Here is a 17,500-nt window from a genome sequence, read left to right as displayed (position 1 = left end):
TCTATATAGTTTTCTTGCTATTTTTTAATTTTATTAAAATGCACAGAAGTCTTCAAAACTGACATTTGCTTAGAGTATGTTTGTTAAATCTTGAATGTTGTCTTGCAAAACAGACATAGCTGCACCCTGAAAAAGCACGGTAGAAGAGTCGCAAGTTGTTCTTTTTATAGTCTTGATAAAACGATTGTCAATTAACATTCAAAGTATATGTTTTAGTCCACTTCTCTGACACACCTAAAGTTACATAGTGCACCTTTAATCAACAGAGTATCACATATTAGTCTAGACATACTCTATTGCATACAAGGCAGCTACATATAAAGCAGATATTAAAGCATTATCATGACTGACCCCATTGTTGAGAGCAGACTGAGTGAACCCTTCGTCACATGTAGTTGATTTCTTAGAGCCGTGTCCGAGCGCCATCGCATAAATCCACGTCCTTAGATCCTCCAGAAATCATCTCAATATCCGTCGGAAAATCATCATGGAAGTCTGTTGTAGTCTGGGTCTTTTCGATCAATTTAAAAGCTTTTATTTAGCATTACTGGTTAGCACGTAACATAACCAGACATGTAGCTCTTACAGACAGGGAATGGCTCGCTCGCAGGCCACTGTTTGTAAGTCCAAAGTGTAGAAAAAAAGGAGAAAAAAATAATCAATATTTTCCAAAAGCTAGTTTGTATCCGCACATTGCAAAGATAGATAGATAGATAGATAGATAGATAGATAGATAGATAGATAGATAGATAGATAGATAGATAGATAGATAGATAGATAGATAGATAGATAGATAGATAGATAGATAGATAGATAGATAGATAGATAGATAGATAGAGAGACACACAGACAGACAGACAGACAGACACACAGAAAGATAGACAGACAGAAAGATAGACAGACAGGCAGGCAGACAGGCAGACAGGTTCAGTTATCTGTATCCTTGTAATAAAACCAAAAAATAAGTCCACAAAATCATAACAAAAATGTCTTGTTCATAAATCCTACATCTGCATTGAGCACCGACTCATTCAAGAGAAGCAGCAGTTAGTGAGGTAGCTACACAGGTACACTGACGCACCTATCGTTACCTGGCAACAGCGATGCTCCCTACCCAATGTGCACCTGCTCTGGTAAATCTAAGGGGAATAATTTCACTCCACTTTTCCAAGCAAACAAGAAATCCCAAAAGGTATTAATTAACATGAGTGTGTTGTATATAGAGAGATAGACAGAGCTTAAAGCTGCAGTGTGTAACTTTGTGTGTGTCAGAGATAGGGATGTAACAATATACCGCAAAACGGTCGTTCGCGATATGAAAAGGCCACGAATGTCAACCGTAAGTTTTTTCTTGTTATACCGCGTCACGGTATTGAGGCGAGCGTGCATGGTAAATGCGCTCCGTCATTGTGGAGAGTCTGGTGAGCAACGTTGTCATAAACGTAGCACTCAATCTAACACTGTATGGGCCACACCAACATTGGAAACCAAACAATAACACATTGACACAACATCTTATCACTGAAACATTACTTCTAACTTTAAACTGAACAGTCACGTCTCACGTGGGCCGTTGTTTACACTAGCGCGTGCAGCTTCACAACATTGAGTCACGTAGCAGCAAAGAAGAGAGAGAAAGAGAAAAGGGAGAGATAGAGAAAAAGATCGACTAGCTTACCAGACTGAAGAGAAAGTTGCTCGCGGGTCAATTATATCATTATGAATCCAGGCGAACGTGAGGAAATGAGATTATAAAAAAAAAAAAAAAAAAAAAATAGAACAGAACAGAATAGAATAGAATCCACCGCCACCGCGCGTTAAATCCCCGGTAAAGTCGGCGAACTTCCGTGAAAGGCAGATGAAGGAAATAAGTCCAAAGATCCTTGATATATTCATCACAACTTCACGTGAACTCAGCAGACAGTAGCTAACAGCATGTTGCGCAATACTATGGAATCCCTACTATGTCAAACTTAGGTGACACTACTTTGGTCAAATGAAGGTGACGTTGCGAAAGTGTGAGGAAGGGAGGGGGAGAGGAGTGCACTGCAAAAACATTGATTTTGAGACTGCAATTTAAGTTAATAACAAATAAAAATCATAAATAAATATTTTACAGAGTTAATTGTGCTTGTCATAATGTAGGCCTAATAAGGTAAAAGCATGGCTTGCAAAAATAGAGTTGATAAGCAAATAAAACATAAATAAATGAGGAAATTATCACACTATTTATATTATTTTTATTTTATACATACTTTTACAGTTACAGACAAGTGACTAAATTAAGTTTAGATTTAAACTTCCTATTTCAGTTTGAAAAATATAGATGTAAAGCTTCTTTAAAAACAGCAGTAGAGAAGCAGTGTCTTTGTTTTGGTGATAAGTTGTTTAAATCTCTCAGAAATCTCTTCTTCATATTAAGATATAAAAAATTTGAATTATTCTTGCGTTTATGTTTTATTTAAATCAGCGGTACAACATTTCATTTGAGGGGGTAGAAATGAATTCCGCGCTTAATATCGTATCGTGATATCGTGATATCAATCGCAATATCGTATCGTATCGTATCGTACCCAAAATTTCATATCGTTACATCCCTAGTCAGAGAAGTGAAACATTTTCTAAGGTATATTCTCATAATAACTGAATAAACAAACTTTCCTCACAGGGAAAATGTGATCCCTGGAACACTGTTTGAAGTTAGAAAGCTTCCTGAAAAGTTACTGTTTCACTGTTGTTGTTTACTGCAACAGGGCCCACAGTTTGGTTTACAAACATATTCTAGTTTGGTTCCAGGTTCCTCAAAATATTTTTCTTTTGATTTATGTTGATAGAATTATTCAATACTAAGAATTACATGTAGAGAAAATATGTTTAGTAAACTAGCTGCAGGCTCTGTGAATGTAAACAAATCCCCTCTCCTCTGAAACTACACATTGACCCTTTAAGGCTAAGGTTGAGATTGTTGTTTTAGGAGACCCTTTCTAAGACAAAAATAAATAATAAAAAAAAAAAAAATCAGCTATTATGCACTAAATTAAATGTACTTATGGATATTATAATTACTTTCTACAAAATCTGCTAGGAAATAAAACCCACAATTCTACACGCTGCAGGTTTAATATAACATCTGCATCTGCAAAAAATTAAATCTTAATGTTGGATGAAGCCAGAGTAAAAATCTTTATTTCATTTTCATAGCATATTACAGTCCAACATTTAAAAATATATATATATATATATTCTGGATACAGCCTTGGGTCTTTTTATATACCAAAAAATACAATGTACAAGTCTTAAAAATGCATTTTCAGCATGTTTTTATGAACACAATGTATCATAAATCAAGCGAATAACATATGAACAAACCCTTATGACAATGTAAGTGGTTTACAAGTTGAGATTTCTGGTTCAGAGTATTGGAAAAAACTGATTTTGAGATAATGTCCGTTAAAGATGGTTGTATACAGACACAAAAATGTATGAATAATAATCAAACATTAAAAATATAACAATGTTTAAGAAATATAAAAATATAAATATGAGTTTAGATATTTTTTTTAGCTGTCTGCAGTTTTCAATACACCTACTTGTAATACAATACAAATTTTTAAAAAATACATCTTCACAGTTTATATATACTTTGACATATGACATAATATGAAACCAGTTAAGTTATGTTAAATGTTCTATTCTACATTACATTTTAGCAGACAGTTGAAATAGACAGAAAGGCACAAACACTAACACACACACACACACACACACACACACACACACACACACACACACACACACACACACACAGTACAGACAGGTAGCGGATCATGAGGAGATATTCACAGATTTTGACAACAAGCGTTCTCCAGAATCACTGACTACACCTTAAAGCAAAACTCACATCAACCCATCCGTGGTTATCTAATAATCTGATAACAACAACAAGAAATACGGATAAAACAGTCCAAGTCAGTGAAAGTTCATTTCACGTTAAACTGGGGTGGAGGATTTGGGGAGAAAATGGCAGTTGGGATAGAGATTCGAATCCAAATACCTCAACCGCTCCACTTGTTCTCTTTGGTCCCTCCCCCATGGTCCCTCCCTGACACGCTCTACACCAACAAAGTCGTGCCAAAGTGAATGGACAGTCCCAACAGCCAATAAGAACAGAGAATCGTAGCCTCGCTCTGATTGGTCAAAGTGTACCGCTCATGTTAACTTTGACCAATAGGAAATCCTATACCCCAGCTTTAAGGAGTCTTAAGCTTAGCATGCGCTCCAATGCTAAGCTAGTACTACGCCCAGCTCAGATAACGCCAACATGTATGAAAACATATTTTTGGTAAATGCAACTAAAAGTCTGTCTACTTATTTGATAACTTTCCCAAATCACAATTATATTCTATTTTATTTTTTCTCAATAAATAGGAATAAATAGATATTTCCTGTTGCATAGTTAGGCCTATACTGAATAGAGTCCTGACAATCCCTGCGTTCCAAATCACATACTTTTTCTTTTTACTACACTACATACTAAAGTACAGAAGAGTTTTAGGGGCCACAGGAGAGAAAAAAAAATCAGATAAGGAAGAGTTTTTTTTCATTATGTCAAGAATAAAGCCGAATACTCCTAAAATACTATTGGAGTTAGTGGGGCATTTATGTATTTTCAGCATACTACAATTGACATGCATGTATTTGGGACATCCTAAATCTTTTTTCTGGCATACTAACTAGTAGGGGAAGTATGGGGATTGGAACGCAAGGGTAGGTTTTTGTTTAGCACTGTTCCTGTTGTACTGGCATATACCCATCGCTAGAGGGCTCTACTGCCCTGCAAGTCGACAATACACCAATACCCTCATACATATGACTGGTCTCTAGTTGCAGACCTGAAACTAACCCTGTCCCAATGAAGTCCAAAGGCAGTTTTGTGAATTCGGACAAATCGGAACATGGTAAAATGCTAGAAATCGGACTAGGAGTAAAGAGTACGCTTGTGAACTGGGTGGACTTATCTATATCTTCCTCCACACTTTCTTCTTGGCTTATCCGCTCCTCTCCTCCACTGCTCGTCCCTGAATCTAGGCTAGGTAACTCGGAGCTGTCTGCATTTGTCTTGGGGACTCTTTCATACCCTGAACAAACCTGAATGGACCCTTTGCCGAAAACGCCTCCGCTACCCCCGAAAAGCTTGTTAAAATCAACCTTTTCACCTCTTTCTGAATCAGTTTCTCGCGTAGCTTCGAGCCCGTCGTTACTGCCTTCATCGACACTTACGTCCAGGCTTTCTTCTTGACTGATCTCCTCGCCGCTACACACGCCCGAATCTAGACTTTGGAGCCTCAACCGCTCCACTTGCAACTTCTCGACTTTCTCGTATTCTGAAATTACCGCCATTTTAGGTATATCAGCGTTGTTGCTTTCTTTGGTAAGCAACGGTAGAATTAAGATGTCCGCTGCTTCTCCTTGCCTATCTGGTTGAGAATTTTTTTCGCTTTTTTCAGCTTGACTGCAAACGGGCCCGTAAGGCGTGTCAACGAAGCACGGTCCCAAATTGCCAGGAGTGAGTGTGGACACAGGCAGAGGTAGAGGTAGGGAAACGGGAGGGGGGGGGCACATGACGGGATAAATCGGGTTCGAGAAGTCTGAACCGGAGGAGGAATCGTTGTAGCTCCCGTTGCTTCCTCGAATCTTCTCCAAGAGTGCCGCGGATTCTGGTCCGAAAGGCGCGATGGCATCCACACAGGAGGTCAGCTCTACCGGGGCGAATTCCCCTGATTTCAAGAAGGAATTTGTGGATTCCTTGGTAAGGTAAGGGCTCAGCCAGCTCTACAGGGGAACATGTAAAATGGTAAATGGTAAATGGACTTGACTTATATAGCGCTTTTCTAGCCGATTTTCTCAGCCCCAAAGCGCTTCACATATCTTACCACATTCACCCATTCATACACACACTCATACACCGATGGCAGATACAGGGGAAAATGTAGAGAAAGAAGTGAGAGAAGGTATCGGAAAAAAAGTCCTAAAGCAAAAGCAAGGCAAGTTTATTTCTACAGCACAATTCAGACACAAGGCCATTCAAGGTGCTCTACAGGGGCAAGATTAAAATACTTCAAGATTAAAATACATCAAGTATAAAATACACATTAGAAAAGCGAAAGAAAAATATGAATAGAAATAAGAGACACTTGTTCTAAGAGATACTTCTTAAATCTTCATCTCTACATTACTTCATGGAAATGCTCTTTAATGGCAAAACATTTATTAGAATTTGGTAGAAATCAGTAGCTTATAATATAAAACCAAAATGTTCATTCTACTCAAACATATGCCTATAAATAGTCAAACGAGAGACACTGAACATTTGGAGTGGTCTCAGAGGGGACAGAGCTTTCTCAGTTGCCGCTCCAAAATTGTGGAACGAGCTCCCCCTCCATATTAGACAGGCCCCCTCACTGCCCATTTTTAAAACACGTCTTAAAACCCATTTTTACTCCTTGGCTTTCAACCCAGCATGAGACCTTAATTTTGTTTTAGTGTCCTATGATGTATTTTATTCATTGTGCTTATTAGTTTTTTTTTCTTTTTTTTAATTGTTTTTTCTGAATTTTAAATTGTTGTTTTGCTTTTAAATTGTTTTACCTGCATTATGTACAGCACTTTGTTTCAGCTGTGGTTGTTTTAAAGGGCTTTATAAATAAAGTTGAGTTGAGTTGAGTTGGTCTCTTCATTTTTTCCAGAGTGGTTTGTCTCTTGACGGATGAGTCATTTCTCTGTCTGGTTTCACTGCCTGTGTGTGGGCAGACAGAAGCCTACATCATGGGTCATGTGGTTTTCTGCTTATTTTTAACCCTGTTTAAGTTTGTTTTTATTGAAATGTTTATGATTAATTTAATTTAAAATAATTATTGCATAACATATTAACCCTTTTACATGCCTCTTTTTCGAATCATACACCATATGATTACATTTTTCATTTATCATGAAAAATGGTCTTTGTCATGTTGTTTTCTGCTTTTTATTAACCTAGTTTAAGTTTGTTTTTATTGAAATGTTAATAATTAATTAAAATAATTAGTTCATAACATATTAACCCTTTAAATGTAATTTTTCGAATCATATACCACTGACTTTATCGTGAAAAATGGTCTTTGTCATTTTGGTTTCTTCATTTTTAAGTTTGTTTTTATTGAAATGTTTATAATTAATTAAAATAATTAGTTCATAACAGAGCCTAGGCTTTGTAATAACACTGGATTTTTTCCCAGCAAAAAAAAACAGTATAGATTATCAGGAGATAGTCACTGATTTTGACAAATAAAAGTGATTTTGACAAAAAGCATTCTCAAAAGACTATGAAGAAAAATATGAATTATATAAACTGACCTGGAAATCTGCGTTCTTCAGGAAGGATTTTTCTGGTGTGGGCACATCGGGGTCTATCATTCTCTTTCCCATGTAAACTATGTGAACCCTGGAATACAGAAAGAGATCATCTTCTATTAGAGTATGTGTGTGTGTGTGTGTGTGTGTGTGTGTGTGTGTGTGTGTGTGTGTGTGTGTGTGTGTGTGTGTGTGTGTGTGTGTGTGTGTGTGTGTGTGTGTGTGTGTGTGTGTGTGTGTGTGTGTGTGTGTGTGGGATCTATCATTCTCTTCCCCATGTAAACTATGTGAACCCTGGAACACAGAAAGACCTCATCAAGACAAGGCAAGTTTATTTATACAGCACAATTCAGACACAAGGCCACTCAAAGTGCTTTACAGGGGCAAGATTAGAATACATAAAACACATTAGAAGACATTTAAAAGCGAATAAAAGAAGCAAATAAAATAGAAATTGCAGGTTAAAATGGAAACAAAAAAGTCTTCAGACTCGATTTAAAAGAACTGAGAGTTGCAGCAGACCTCAAGTTTTCTGGGAGTTTGTTCCAGATATTTGGTGCATAATAACTAAAAGCTGCTTCTCCTTGTTTAGTCCTAACTCTGGGGACTGTAAGCAGACCTGTCCCAGACGACCTATCACAAAGAATACTTTCAAGTTGTAAGGCCTCTATAACTGTAAACCTAAATCCACCAAATTTTTCAAACCCTAGTAATGTGGATATTTTGTTGCACGGTGTGTGTGTGTGTGTGTGTGTGTGTGTGTGTGTGTGTGTGTGTGTGTGTGTGTGTGTGTGTGTGTGTGTGTCAGTGTGTGTGTGTGTGTGTGTGTGTGTGTGTGTGTGTGTGTGTGTGTGTGTGAGTGTGTGTGTGAGTGTGTGTGTGTGTGTGTGTGTGTGTGTGTGTGTGTGTGTGTGTGTGTGTTTACTTACAAGGTGGTTTTGTTGATCATTAAGAGAATGGCAACCATGAACGCGGCAAATACTGTTGCACCTGCAGCGATGCCCAAAATACCTCCAGGTCCGTCTATTACACAGGACAGAGCATGACATATTAGTTAAAGGTGCTTTGACGAACTTTCAGTGTGTGTTAATTCTAGCGCCCCCCTTTGGACAAAAGCGGTAGTGTTTTTACTACGCCAGCTGTTGTTCCTGGGTGAGAGTTTAGTATACCCCATGACAAAGGCATTAAGAAAAAACGATTTGAAAATAGCATTCTTTGCACTGATGGTCTCGTTTTGCTGTTACATGTAATTTATGATCATCAGAGGAAAAATTAGACTGTTTCAGAAATATTCAAAAAGTTCCTTGTAGTACTTTTAAGAGGTAAGCATAACATTTGTATAACACTTTACAGACCAAATCCGTGGTGAATTGATTTTACTACGCCATTCCAAAACTGGAATAATAAATAAGGTAAAAATGTATGTCCAAATTATAGCATACTGCATGCTCGCTAGATTCTTATTACGGTCAGATATAGTATGTAGAATAGAAAAAAGAAAGAGTATGTGATTTGGAACGCGGGGAGAGTAGTCTAAATGTGTAATATACTGTTAAAAATGAACCACAGTGCCCATTGTTTCAGCCTGTTACCTGGCAGAATCTCAAAAAAAAGCCACCCTATTCGCACACACACACACACACACACACACACACACACACACACACACACACACACACACACGCACAAACACACAGACACACACACACACACACACACACACACACACACACACACACACTCACACACACTATCTTTACCTGTTGGTGGTTTTCCGACGAGGGACTTCCATGTTGCAGTGGGACCCCAGTCACTCCAGGTAGATTCGGCCCAATATTGGTCAGGCTTTACTCGGACGCGCGCCTCGTAACTTTCCCCTTGAACCAGCAAATCTCTGTCCAACTCCGCTGCACACTCCCATGCACAATGCAGGGCTTTAACCTGCTGTTCCTACAACCAAACAATAAGGAGAATTTAAAAAAACATTTAAAGACCTACTTCACCGGTGGAAATGTATTTATTTATTTATTTATTTATTTATTTATTTATTTATTTATTTATTTATTTATTTATTTATTTATTTATTTATTTATTTATTTATTTATTTATTTATTTATTTATTTACGTGTTTATTTATTTATTTATTTATTTATTATTCTTTCGGACAATTCCACACAATACACAATTATCTCTTTCACATCATACATCTTACTTTGTGTGAATATGAAGGTGTATTGAACTCTGAGATCCTATGTAGTATAAACGTGCAAAACATTTTAGAAATCGGTTCATCCTAGCCTGAGAAAAGGCAAAAAGGGTGATTTATGGTCTCACTGTCTAACCCTACATTTTTACTAGTGTGATATCACACTAAAAATGGAGGGTTAGGATTAACAGGACAGCTGGGCCGAGGGAAGACTGAGGGAAAAAAAAACACACACACACACACACACACACACAGACACAGACTAGACTATATACATGGATCTGTAGTGGTTATTGGTGCAGTCACTGATGTCGGCACACTTCCATCAAATTCCACCAAATGTTAACTCACATTCACCCAGGAACAACAGCTGGCGTAGTAAAAACACTACCGCTGTTGTCCAAAGGGGGGAGCTAGATATACACACACACACACACACACACACACACACACACACACACACACACACACACTGAAAGTCCCTCGGAGCACCTTTTAAAATTGAAACAAAGGTTGCGTTCCGAATCGCATACTCTTTCTTTTTTCTATTCTACATACTACATCTGACAAAAAAAATAATCTAGGATGCAGTAGGCATACTATTGGGACATACTTTTCTCTCTTATTTCATCATAACATTGCGCCTTGATCTTGCCTCTTGCTTTTATATCCGTCGCATCCCCGTTTGTTTTCATATGGAGGCTTCGTCGATGTTACGTCACTTCACGTGCGCACTGGATTGTGGGTCAGAATCGCCCAAATAGGATGCAGTTTTCAACACTAACAATCTTGGCCGGATGAAGTAGGACATCCGGGTACTTCTAACCATCCTAAATCTGGCCACAAGAATCGGGACATCCTAAATCTTTTTTCTACCAAACTATATAGTAGAAAGTATGCGATTCAGAACGCAACCAAAATAGTTACTCACGTTCCACGGTTGGCCCTTCTGTCTGTACTGCAGTTGGAATTCGTAAACGTTGATTCGCTGTCGTTTGGCAGATTGCGCGACCCAGGAGACCGTGGTCAAGTTCACTTCTGGTTTACCTGGAGGAGTCAGCTTTACTACACACACACACGCACACACACACACACACACACACACACACACACACACACACACACACACACACACACACACACACACACACACACACACACACACACACACACACACATATTAAAACACATGGATGAAAATATGAATAGCAAGTGAATACTTAAAGGTGGAGTCAGTGATTCTGGAGATCGCTTCTTCGTCAAAATCAGTGAATATCTCCTCATGATCTGCTACCTGTCTGTACTGTGTGTGCGCAACAAAAAAAACATTGTTCCTATGCAGCCTAGGTTCTGTAAACTACCATGTACACAAAGGGGGGGAGGGGCAAACAACAGAACCTAGGCTGTGTATTAACACTGAATTTATTTTTCACACACACACACACACACACACACACACGCACACACACGCACACACACACACACACACACACACACACACACACACACACACACACACACACACACACACACACACACACACACACACACGCACGATTTGTTTAAGGTCATCATGAGTAGCTATATAGGTTATAGGCCTAGTCACAAACAATACAGTCTAATATTCGTATGTGTGTATTTCATTGTTACTCACTGTGACTAGACGGCTTCCAGTTGGAAACGATCAAACGCTGCTCTCCATGGTTACAGCTCAGATAGATCGACATTTCATAAAACGATAGAAACTGAAAAATAAATAAAATAGAAAAAACATAAGACCTCAAATAGTACATAGTAAAATATGGTAAAACCAGAGATACAGATTATTTAGGAGTGGTTTCTTTACTTTTTCCAGAGCTGTATAGTGCACCTTTAAACCTGCAGTGTGTAGAATTTTGGGTTTCATTTCATAGCAGATTTTGTAGAAAGTAATTATAATATCCATAAGTACATTTAATTTAGTGCATAATAGCTGAAAAAAATGTTTTTAATTATTTTTTTTCTCCCTTAGAAAGGGTCTCATATGTCCATATTTCTGCATATTTGGACCAAGGCCTAGTGCCGGCATCTTGAAAGCGTCATAGTTGGAATGTCATCAGGTGCATTGTTTAAAATGTAGAATTTTTCTTGTCCTTGAAGGCCACTGTAGCTTCTGTTATTATTCTAAAGGGTTGGGGTTACCCAGGGAGCGTTGCATTCTAGAACTTTGTAGAACTTTCTTGATGATGTCATATTACACACTGCAGCTTTAAAGGTGCAGTGTGTAATATGACATCATGACCTTCAAGGACAAGAACAATTCTAAATTTTAAACAATGCACCTGATGACATTCCAACTATGACACTTTCAAGATGGTGGCACTAGGCCTTGGTCCAAAATATGCAGAAATATAGACATATATGAGACCCTTTCTAAGGGGAAAAATAATAATTGAAAAAAAAATGTTCAGCTATTATGCACTAAATTAAATGTACTTATGGATATAATAATTACTTTCTACAAAATCTGCTAGGAAATACAACCCAAAATTCTACACACTGCAGGTTTAAAGGGCTAGTAACTATACTGTTTGTTTTCTAAAAGTTTTCTCTGACTCATAGTTTCCTATCAAACATACATATGAACAGGTTTAAAGGTGCACTATCTAAATTTGTGTGTGTCAGAGAAGTGAAACATTTTCTAAGGTATATTCTCATCACTGAATAAACAAACTTTCCTCACAGGGAAAATGTGATCCCTGGAACACTGTTTGAAGTTAGAAAGCTTCCTGAAAAGTTACTGTTTCACTGTTGTTGTTGTTTACAGCAGCAGGGCCCACAGTTTGGTTTACAAACATATTCTAGTCTTATATACGTTTGGTTCCAGGTTCCTCAAAATAACTTAGTTTTGATTCATAATGATAGAATTATTCAACACTAAGAATTACATGTAGAGAAAATATGTTTAGTAATCTAACTGCAGGCTCTGTGCACGTAAACAAACCCTCCTCCTCTGAAACTACACAGTGACCCTTTAAGGGGCTAGTAACAATAATGTTTGTTTTCTAAAAGGCTTAGACTCCGGCTCACCGTTTCGTCTCTGTTGAAGATCAGGGTGCAGGTCTGTAGCTCTGGGCTGGAAACATCAACAGGCGCCAGCACACAGGAACTGTTGAACTGAAATCTGCTGTCCACGACAAGAAAATAAAGTTTTAATGTAATGTAATGTAATGTACTTTACTTTATTTATACAGCCCTTTACAACAGTCCTTTCGGTGTACCAAAGTGCTTTACAGGATTGAGCAAGATAAAACACGATAAGATAAAATCAAACAAGACAAAATCAAACAAGACAAAATCAAACAAGATCAAGATCAAAGTGTCATCACGCTACTGTGTATTAAAAGCCATCCTGAATTTTATATTCATGTTACTCATTTTCTGCACTCATAACGTTATCTTGGTACAGGGTGACTGTATATATGCATCTACTTAAAGGTGCTACGAGGAACTTTTAAATATTTCTGAAACAGTCTCATTTTTTCCTCTGATGATCATGAATTACATGTAACAGCAAACGAGACCATCAGTGTAAAAGAATGCTATTTTTATATAGTGTTTCGCAATGCCTTTGTCATGGGTATACGCTCACCCAGGAACAACAGCTGGCGTAGTAAAAACACTACCGCTTTTGTCCAAAGGGGGGCGCTAGAATTAACACACACTGAAAGTTTAGAATAGACAGACAGACAGACAGACAGACAGACAGACAGACATACAGATAGACAGACAGACAGACAGACAGACAGACAGACAGACAGACAGACAGACAGACAGACAGACAGACAGACAGACAGACAGACAGACAGACAGACAGACAGACAGACATAACCCCCCTTTTTGTGACTCCTGCACTTACCCTTTCTCCTTTTTCATTAGTACTGTGCACACATGGTCTGGTCGGCCGGACACATTTGGACTTTTTAAAACACAGGTGACCGTTCGGTTGAAATCAGTGAAGCAGGTCAGATCTGTGAGGAGTTGTGGAGAAAATATGAATTAAGGAAAATATAAAGAAAGGCAAGGCAAGTTTATTTATATAGCACAATTCAAACACAAGGCCATTCAAAGTGCTTTACAGGGGCAAGATTAAAATACATAAAACACATTAGAAGACATTTAAAAGCAAATGAAAAGAAGTAAAACATTTAAATAAAATAAAAAGTACAGGAGAAAATATGAATTAAATCAACTGTTGAGCATGGGACAATCCTCCATTGTAATCTTAAAATTGATAAGACTTTTATAGACAGTTTATAGCGCTTTTCTAGACACTCAAAGACATTAAACATATTCAGAGTTTCCCCCAGGCATCTTCAAGTTAAATTGAAGACTTTGTTATACCTTTTAAATTCCGTTTTACATGTTTTTAAGACCCCGCAGGTATCCTCTTATGCCTTTAGAGAACAAATAATGCTTTGTTTAGAAGCATAAAAATAACAAAGTTTTGCCAATGATTGTATACATGTTGAAAAATGTATGAATTGCAGTGTGAAGGATTGCGTGACAGAGGTTTAAAGTTGGTTTTGTGTCTGAAAATACTTTTGAATCCTGCTGCATAGAGTAAAACAAGAACAATAAACAGTGGGGCGACCGTGGCTCAGGTGGTTAAGCTGGTTGGCCAATGATCAAAGGGTTGGAGGTTCGATCCCCGCTCTGCCACCTGTGTCATGGTTGTTGTGTCCTTGGGCAAGACACTTCACCCACCTTGCCTCGTGTGAATGTGTATGACTGCTGTATGTTTGAGGTGGTGGTCAGAGGGGCCGTTGGCGCGGAATGGCAGCCACGCTTCCGTCAGTCTGCCCCAGGGCAGCTGTGGCTACTATCATAGTTTACCACCACCAGTATGACTGTGTGTGAACGAATTGAACCTGGAACCCTGTAAAGTGCTTTGAGTCCTTAGGGAATAAAGCTTTGTTTCAATTATCATAAAAAAAACAAAAAAAAACACTCACTTTCTGGGAGTTTGGGAGGATCCTCCTGTGTGTTTGCACAGACACACATCAGAGAGAGAATCAGAGGGAAGAGCAGATGGGTTTCCTTATATCTCTCCATGTCGAGATCTCAAAACCAACCGCACGGCTGGATTCAAAACCTGGATAAGATGTAACCGTGTGAGGACTGGTCTATAGCTGTACGGTGTCACTCAATGCTTCCTCTTTCTTCTCATCCTGTGCAAAAAAATATATATAAAAACAGCTGTTAAACGGGGCGCTCCGGTGGTGTAGTGGATAGAGTGTGTACCATATTGGCTCCGGCCTTTCGTTGCAGTGGTCGCAGGTTCGAGTCCGACCTGGGGACCTTTACTGCAGGTCATCCCCTCTCCCCTCTCTCTCTCTCTCTCTCTCTCTCTCTCTCCCCATTTCAACTCTGTACTGTCTAATAAAGCTGGAAAATGCCCAAAACAAATATCTTTAAAAACAGCTGTTAATAAAAAATAAATAAATAAATAAAAAAAATATATATTTAAATAACAAAATATTTTAAAAATTGTTAATAATAAAAAAAATAAAAGCTGTTAATAAAAAACTTATAATAATAATAAAAACAAAAGAGATATTTAAAAAGTTGTTGATAGGAAAATTTAAAAAAATAAAAATAAAAATAAAAATAAAAATAAAAATAAAAATAAAAATAAAAATAAAAATAAAAATAAAAATAAAAATAAAAATAAAAATAAAAATAAAAATAAAAATAAAAATAAAAATAAATAAAATAAAAAATATTAAAACGTTGTTGATAAAAAAGCAAAAAACAAAAATTTAAATAATTATATAAAAACAGCTGTTGATAATTGACACATGTGTTGTGCATTAACCAAGGCAAGGCAAGTTTATTACTATAGCACAATTCAGACACCAGGCCATTCAAAGTCCTTTACAGGGGCAAGATTAAAATACATAATACACATTAGAAAAGATAGATAGATAGATAGATAGATAGATAGATAGATAGATAGATAGATAGATAGATAGATAGATAGATAGATAGATAGATAGATAGATAGATAGATAGATAGATAGATAGATAGATAGATAGATAGATAGATAGATAGATAGATAGATAGATAGATAGATAGATAGGCAAGGCAAGTTTATTTCTATAGCACAATTCAGACACAAGGCCACTCAAAGAAATGCTCTACAGCGGCAAGATTAAAATACACAATACACATTAGAAAAGATAGATAGATAGATAAATAGATAGATAGATAGATAGATAGACAGACAGACAGACAGACAGACAGACAGACAGACAGACAGACAGACAGACAGACAGACAGACAGACAGACGGAGAGAGAGAGATAGATAGATAGATAGATAGATAGAAAGATAGATAGATAGATAGATAGATAGATGGATAGATAGATAGATAGATAGATAGATAGATAGATAGATAGATAGATAGATAGATAGATAGATAGATAGATAGATAGATAGATAGATAGATAGATAGATAGATAGATAGATAGATAGATAGATAGATAGATAGATAGATAGATAGATAGATAGATAGATAGACACATTAGAAAAGCGAATGAATAAAACATTTAAAAGCGAACCAAGCAGTTATCAACAGTTACTTAATGCTAGTTGATGCTTATTAAGAATTAACGAGCATTCATTTTAATTAATGTGTAATCCCATGTCTAGATATTATTGAGTCCTGTTTAGTTTAGTAGTATTTATTCTCCTTACCTTTTAATCTTGCCCCTGTAAAGCACTTTGAATGGCCTTGTGTCTGAATTGTGCTATAGAAATAAACTTGCCTTGCCTTGCCTTACCTGCCCAGGGACTAAAACAGGTGGAAAATAGCAGTTTGCTAAAACCTGGCACAATGCATCTCTCCTCTTGCTCTAAACAAGGTTAATGTTTCTGTTGTATATTGTCCCTGTTTAAATAAAGTTACATTTCCAGAGTTAGGACTAAACAAGGAGACAGACAGACAGACAGACAGACAGACAGACAGACAGACAGACAGACAGACAGACAGACAGACAGACAGACAGACAGACAGACAGACAGACAGACAGACAGACAGACAGACAGACAGACAGAGTTAGGACTAAACAAGGAGAAGCAGCTTTAAGTTTTTATGCACCAAATCTCTGGAACAAACTCCCAGAAAACTTGAGGTCTGCTGCAACTCTCAGCTCCTTTAAATCAAATCTGAAGACTTTTCTGTTTCCATTTTAACCTGTACTTTTTATTTAATTTAAATGTTATATTTCTATTCATTCGCTTTTCTAATGTGTATTGTGTATTTTAATCTTGCCCCCTGTAAAGCACTTTGAATGGCCTTGTGTCTGAATTGTGCTATAGAAATAAACTTGCCTTGCCTTGCCTTACATTACATAACAGTAAATCACAATTAACAGAGAATGAATATACCCTTTAAAAAGAAAATGTGTGTCCACCAGTGCAGTGCTTACCTGTTGACGGATCGGCTCATCTCTGCCTCAAAGTGCTGGGTTCATTCCTTTTATCTGACCTGAAGAAAATCATCAGAGAGAGAGAGAGAGAGAGAGAGAGAGAGAGAGAGAGAGAGAGAGAGAGAGAGAGAGGTAGAGAGAGAGAGAGACAGAGAGAGAGAGAGAGGTAGAGAGAGAGAGAGACAGAGAGAGAGAGGGAGACAGAGAGAGAGAAAGAGAGAGAGAGGGAGAGAGAGAGAGAGAGAGAGAGAGAGAGAGAGAGGGAGAGAGAAAGAGAGAGAGAGAGAGAGAGGTAGAGAGAGAGAGAGAGAGAGAGGGAGAGAGTGTTACATCTCATTTTTCGGAAACGCCAAATGTGGTGAGATAGTAGATGGGAGATAGGCTTCTGTTTACAACCCATGAAGGTCAAACCGAAATGTTATTTTTAATCTTT

At 37.5% G+C, this 17,500-nt stretch overlaps 1 protein-coding gene across 1 annotated transcript in view; it reads right to left on the bottom strand.

Annotated features, from left to right (window-relative positions):
• The window catches only part of tmprss6 (transmembrane serine protease 6), a gene marked incomplete at its 3' end in the record, with an annotated part of 42,850 nt that extends 28,142 nt beyond the window's left edge, over window positions 1-14,708 (bottom strand). Inside the window, exons 1-9 of the mRNA XM_080029828.1 lie at window positions 14,590-14,708; window positions 13,494-13,605; window positions 12,665-12,761; window positions 11,250-11,340; window positions 10,527-10,660; window positions 9,150-9,339; window positions 8,319-8,412; window positions 7,393-7,480; window positions 4,996-5,832 (exon numbers count right to left, since the gene is read on the bottom strand). Coding sequence (XP_079885954.1) covers window positions 4,996-5,832; window positions 7,393-7,480; window positions 8,319-8,412; window positions 9,150-9,339; window positions 10,527-10,660; window positions 11,250-11,340; window positions 12,665-12,761; window positions 13,494-13,605; window positions 14,590-14,689 — 1,743 coding nt within the window. The 5' untranslated portion in view covers window positions 14,690-14,708. The remainder of the gene's footprint in view (window positions 1-4,995; window positions 5,833-7,392; window positions 7,481-8,318; window positions 8,413-9,149; window positions 9,340-10,526; window positions 10,661-11,249; window positions 11,341-12,664; window positions 12,762-13,493; window positions 13,606-14,589) is intronic.
• Window positions 14,709-17,500: the final 2,792 nt, after the last annotated feature.

This window comes from Ammodytes marinus (genome assembly GCF_949987685.1).
Source record: "Ammodytes marinus genome assembly, chromosome: 6".
In the NCBI taxonomy this organism is placed as follows: domain Eukaryota; kingdom Metazoa; phylum Chordata; class Actinopteri; order Uranoscopiformes; family Ammodytidae; genus Ammodytes; species Ammodytes marinus.
The sequence above is the reverse complement of the archived record's forward strand: the minus strand, read 5'-3'. Positions and strand labels throughout refer to the sequence as shown.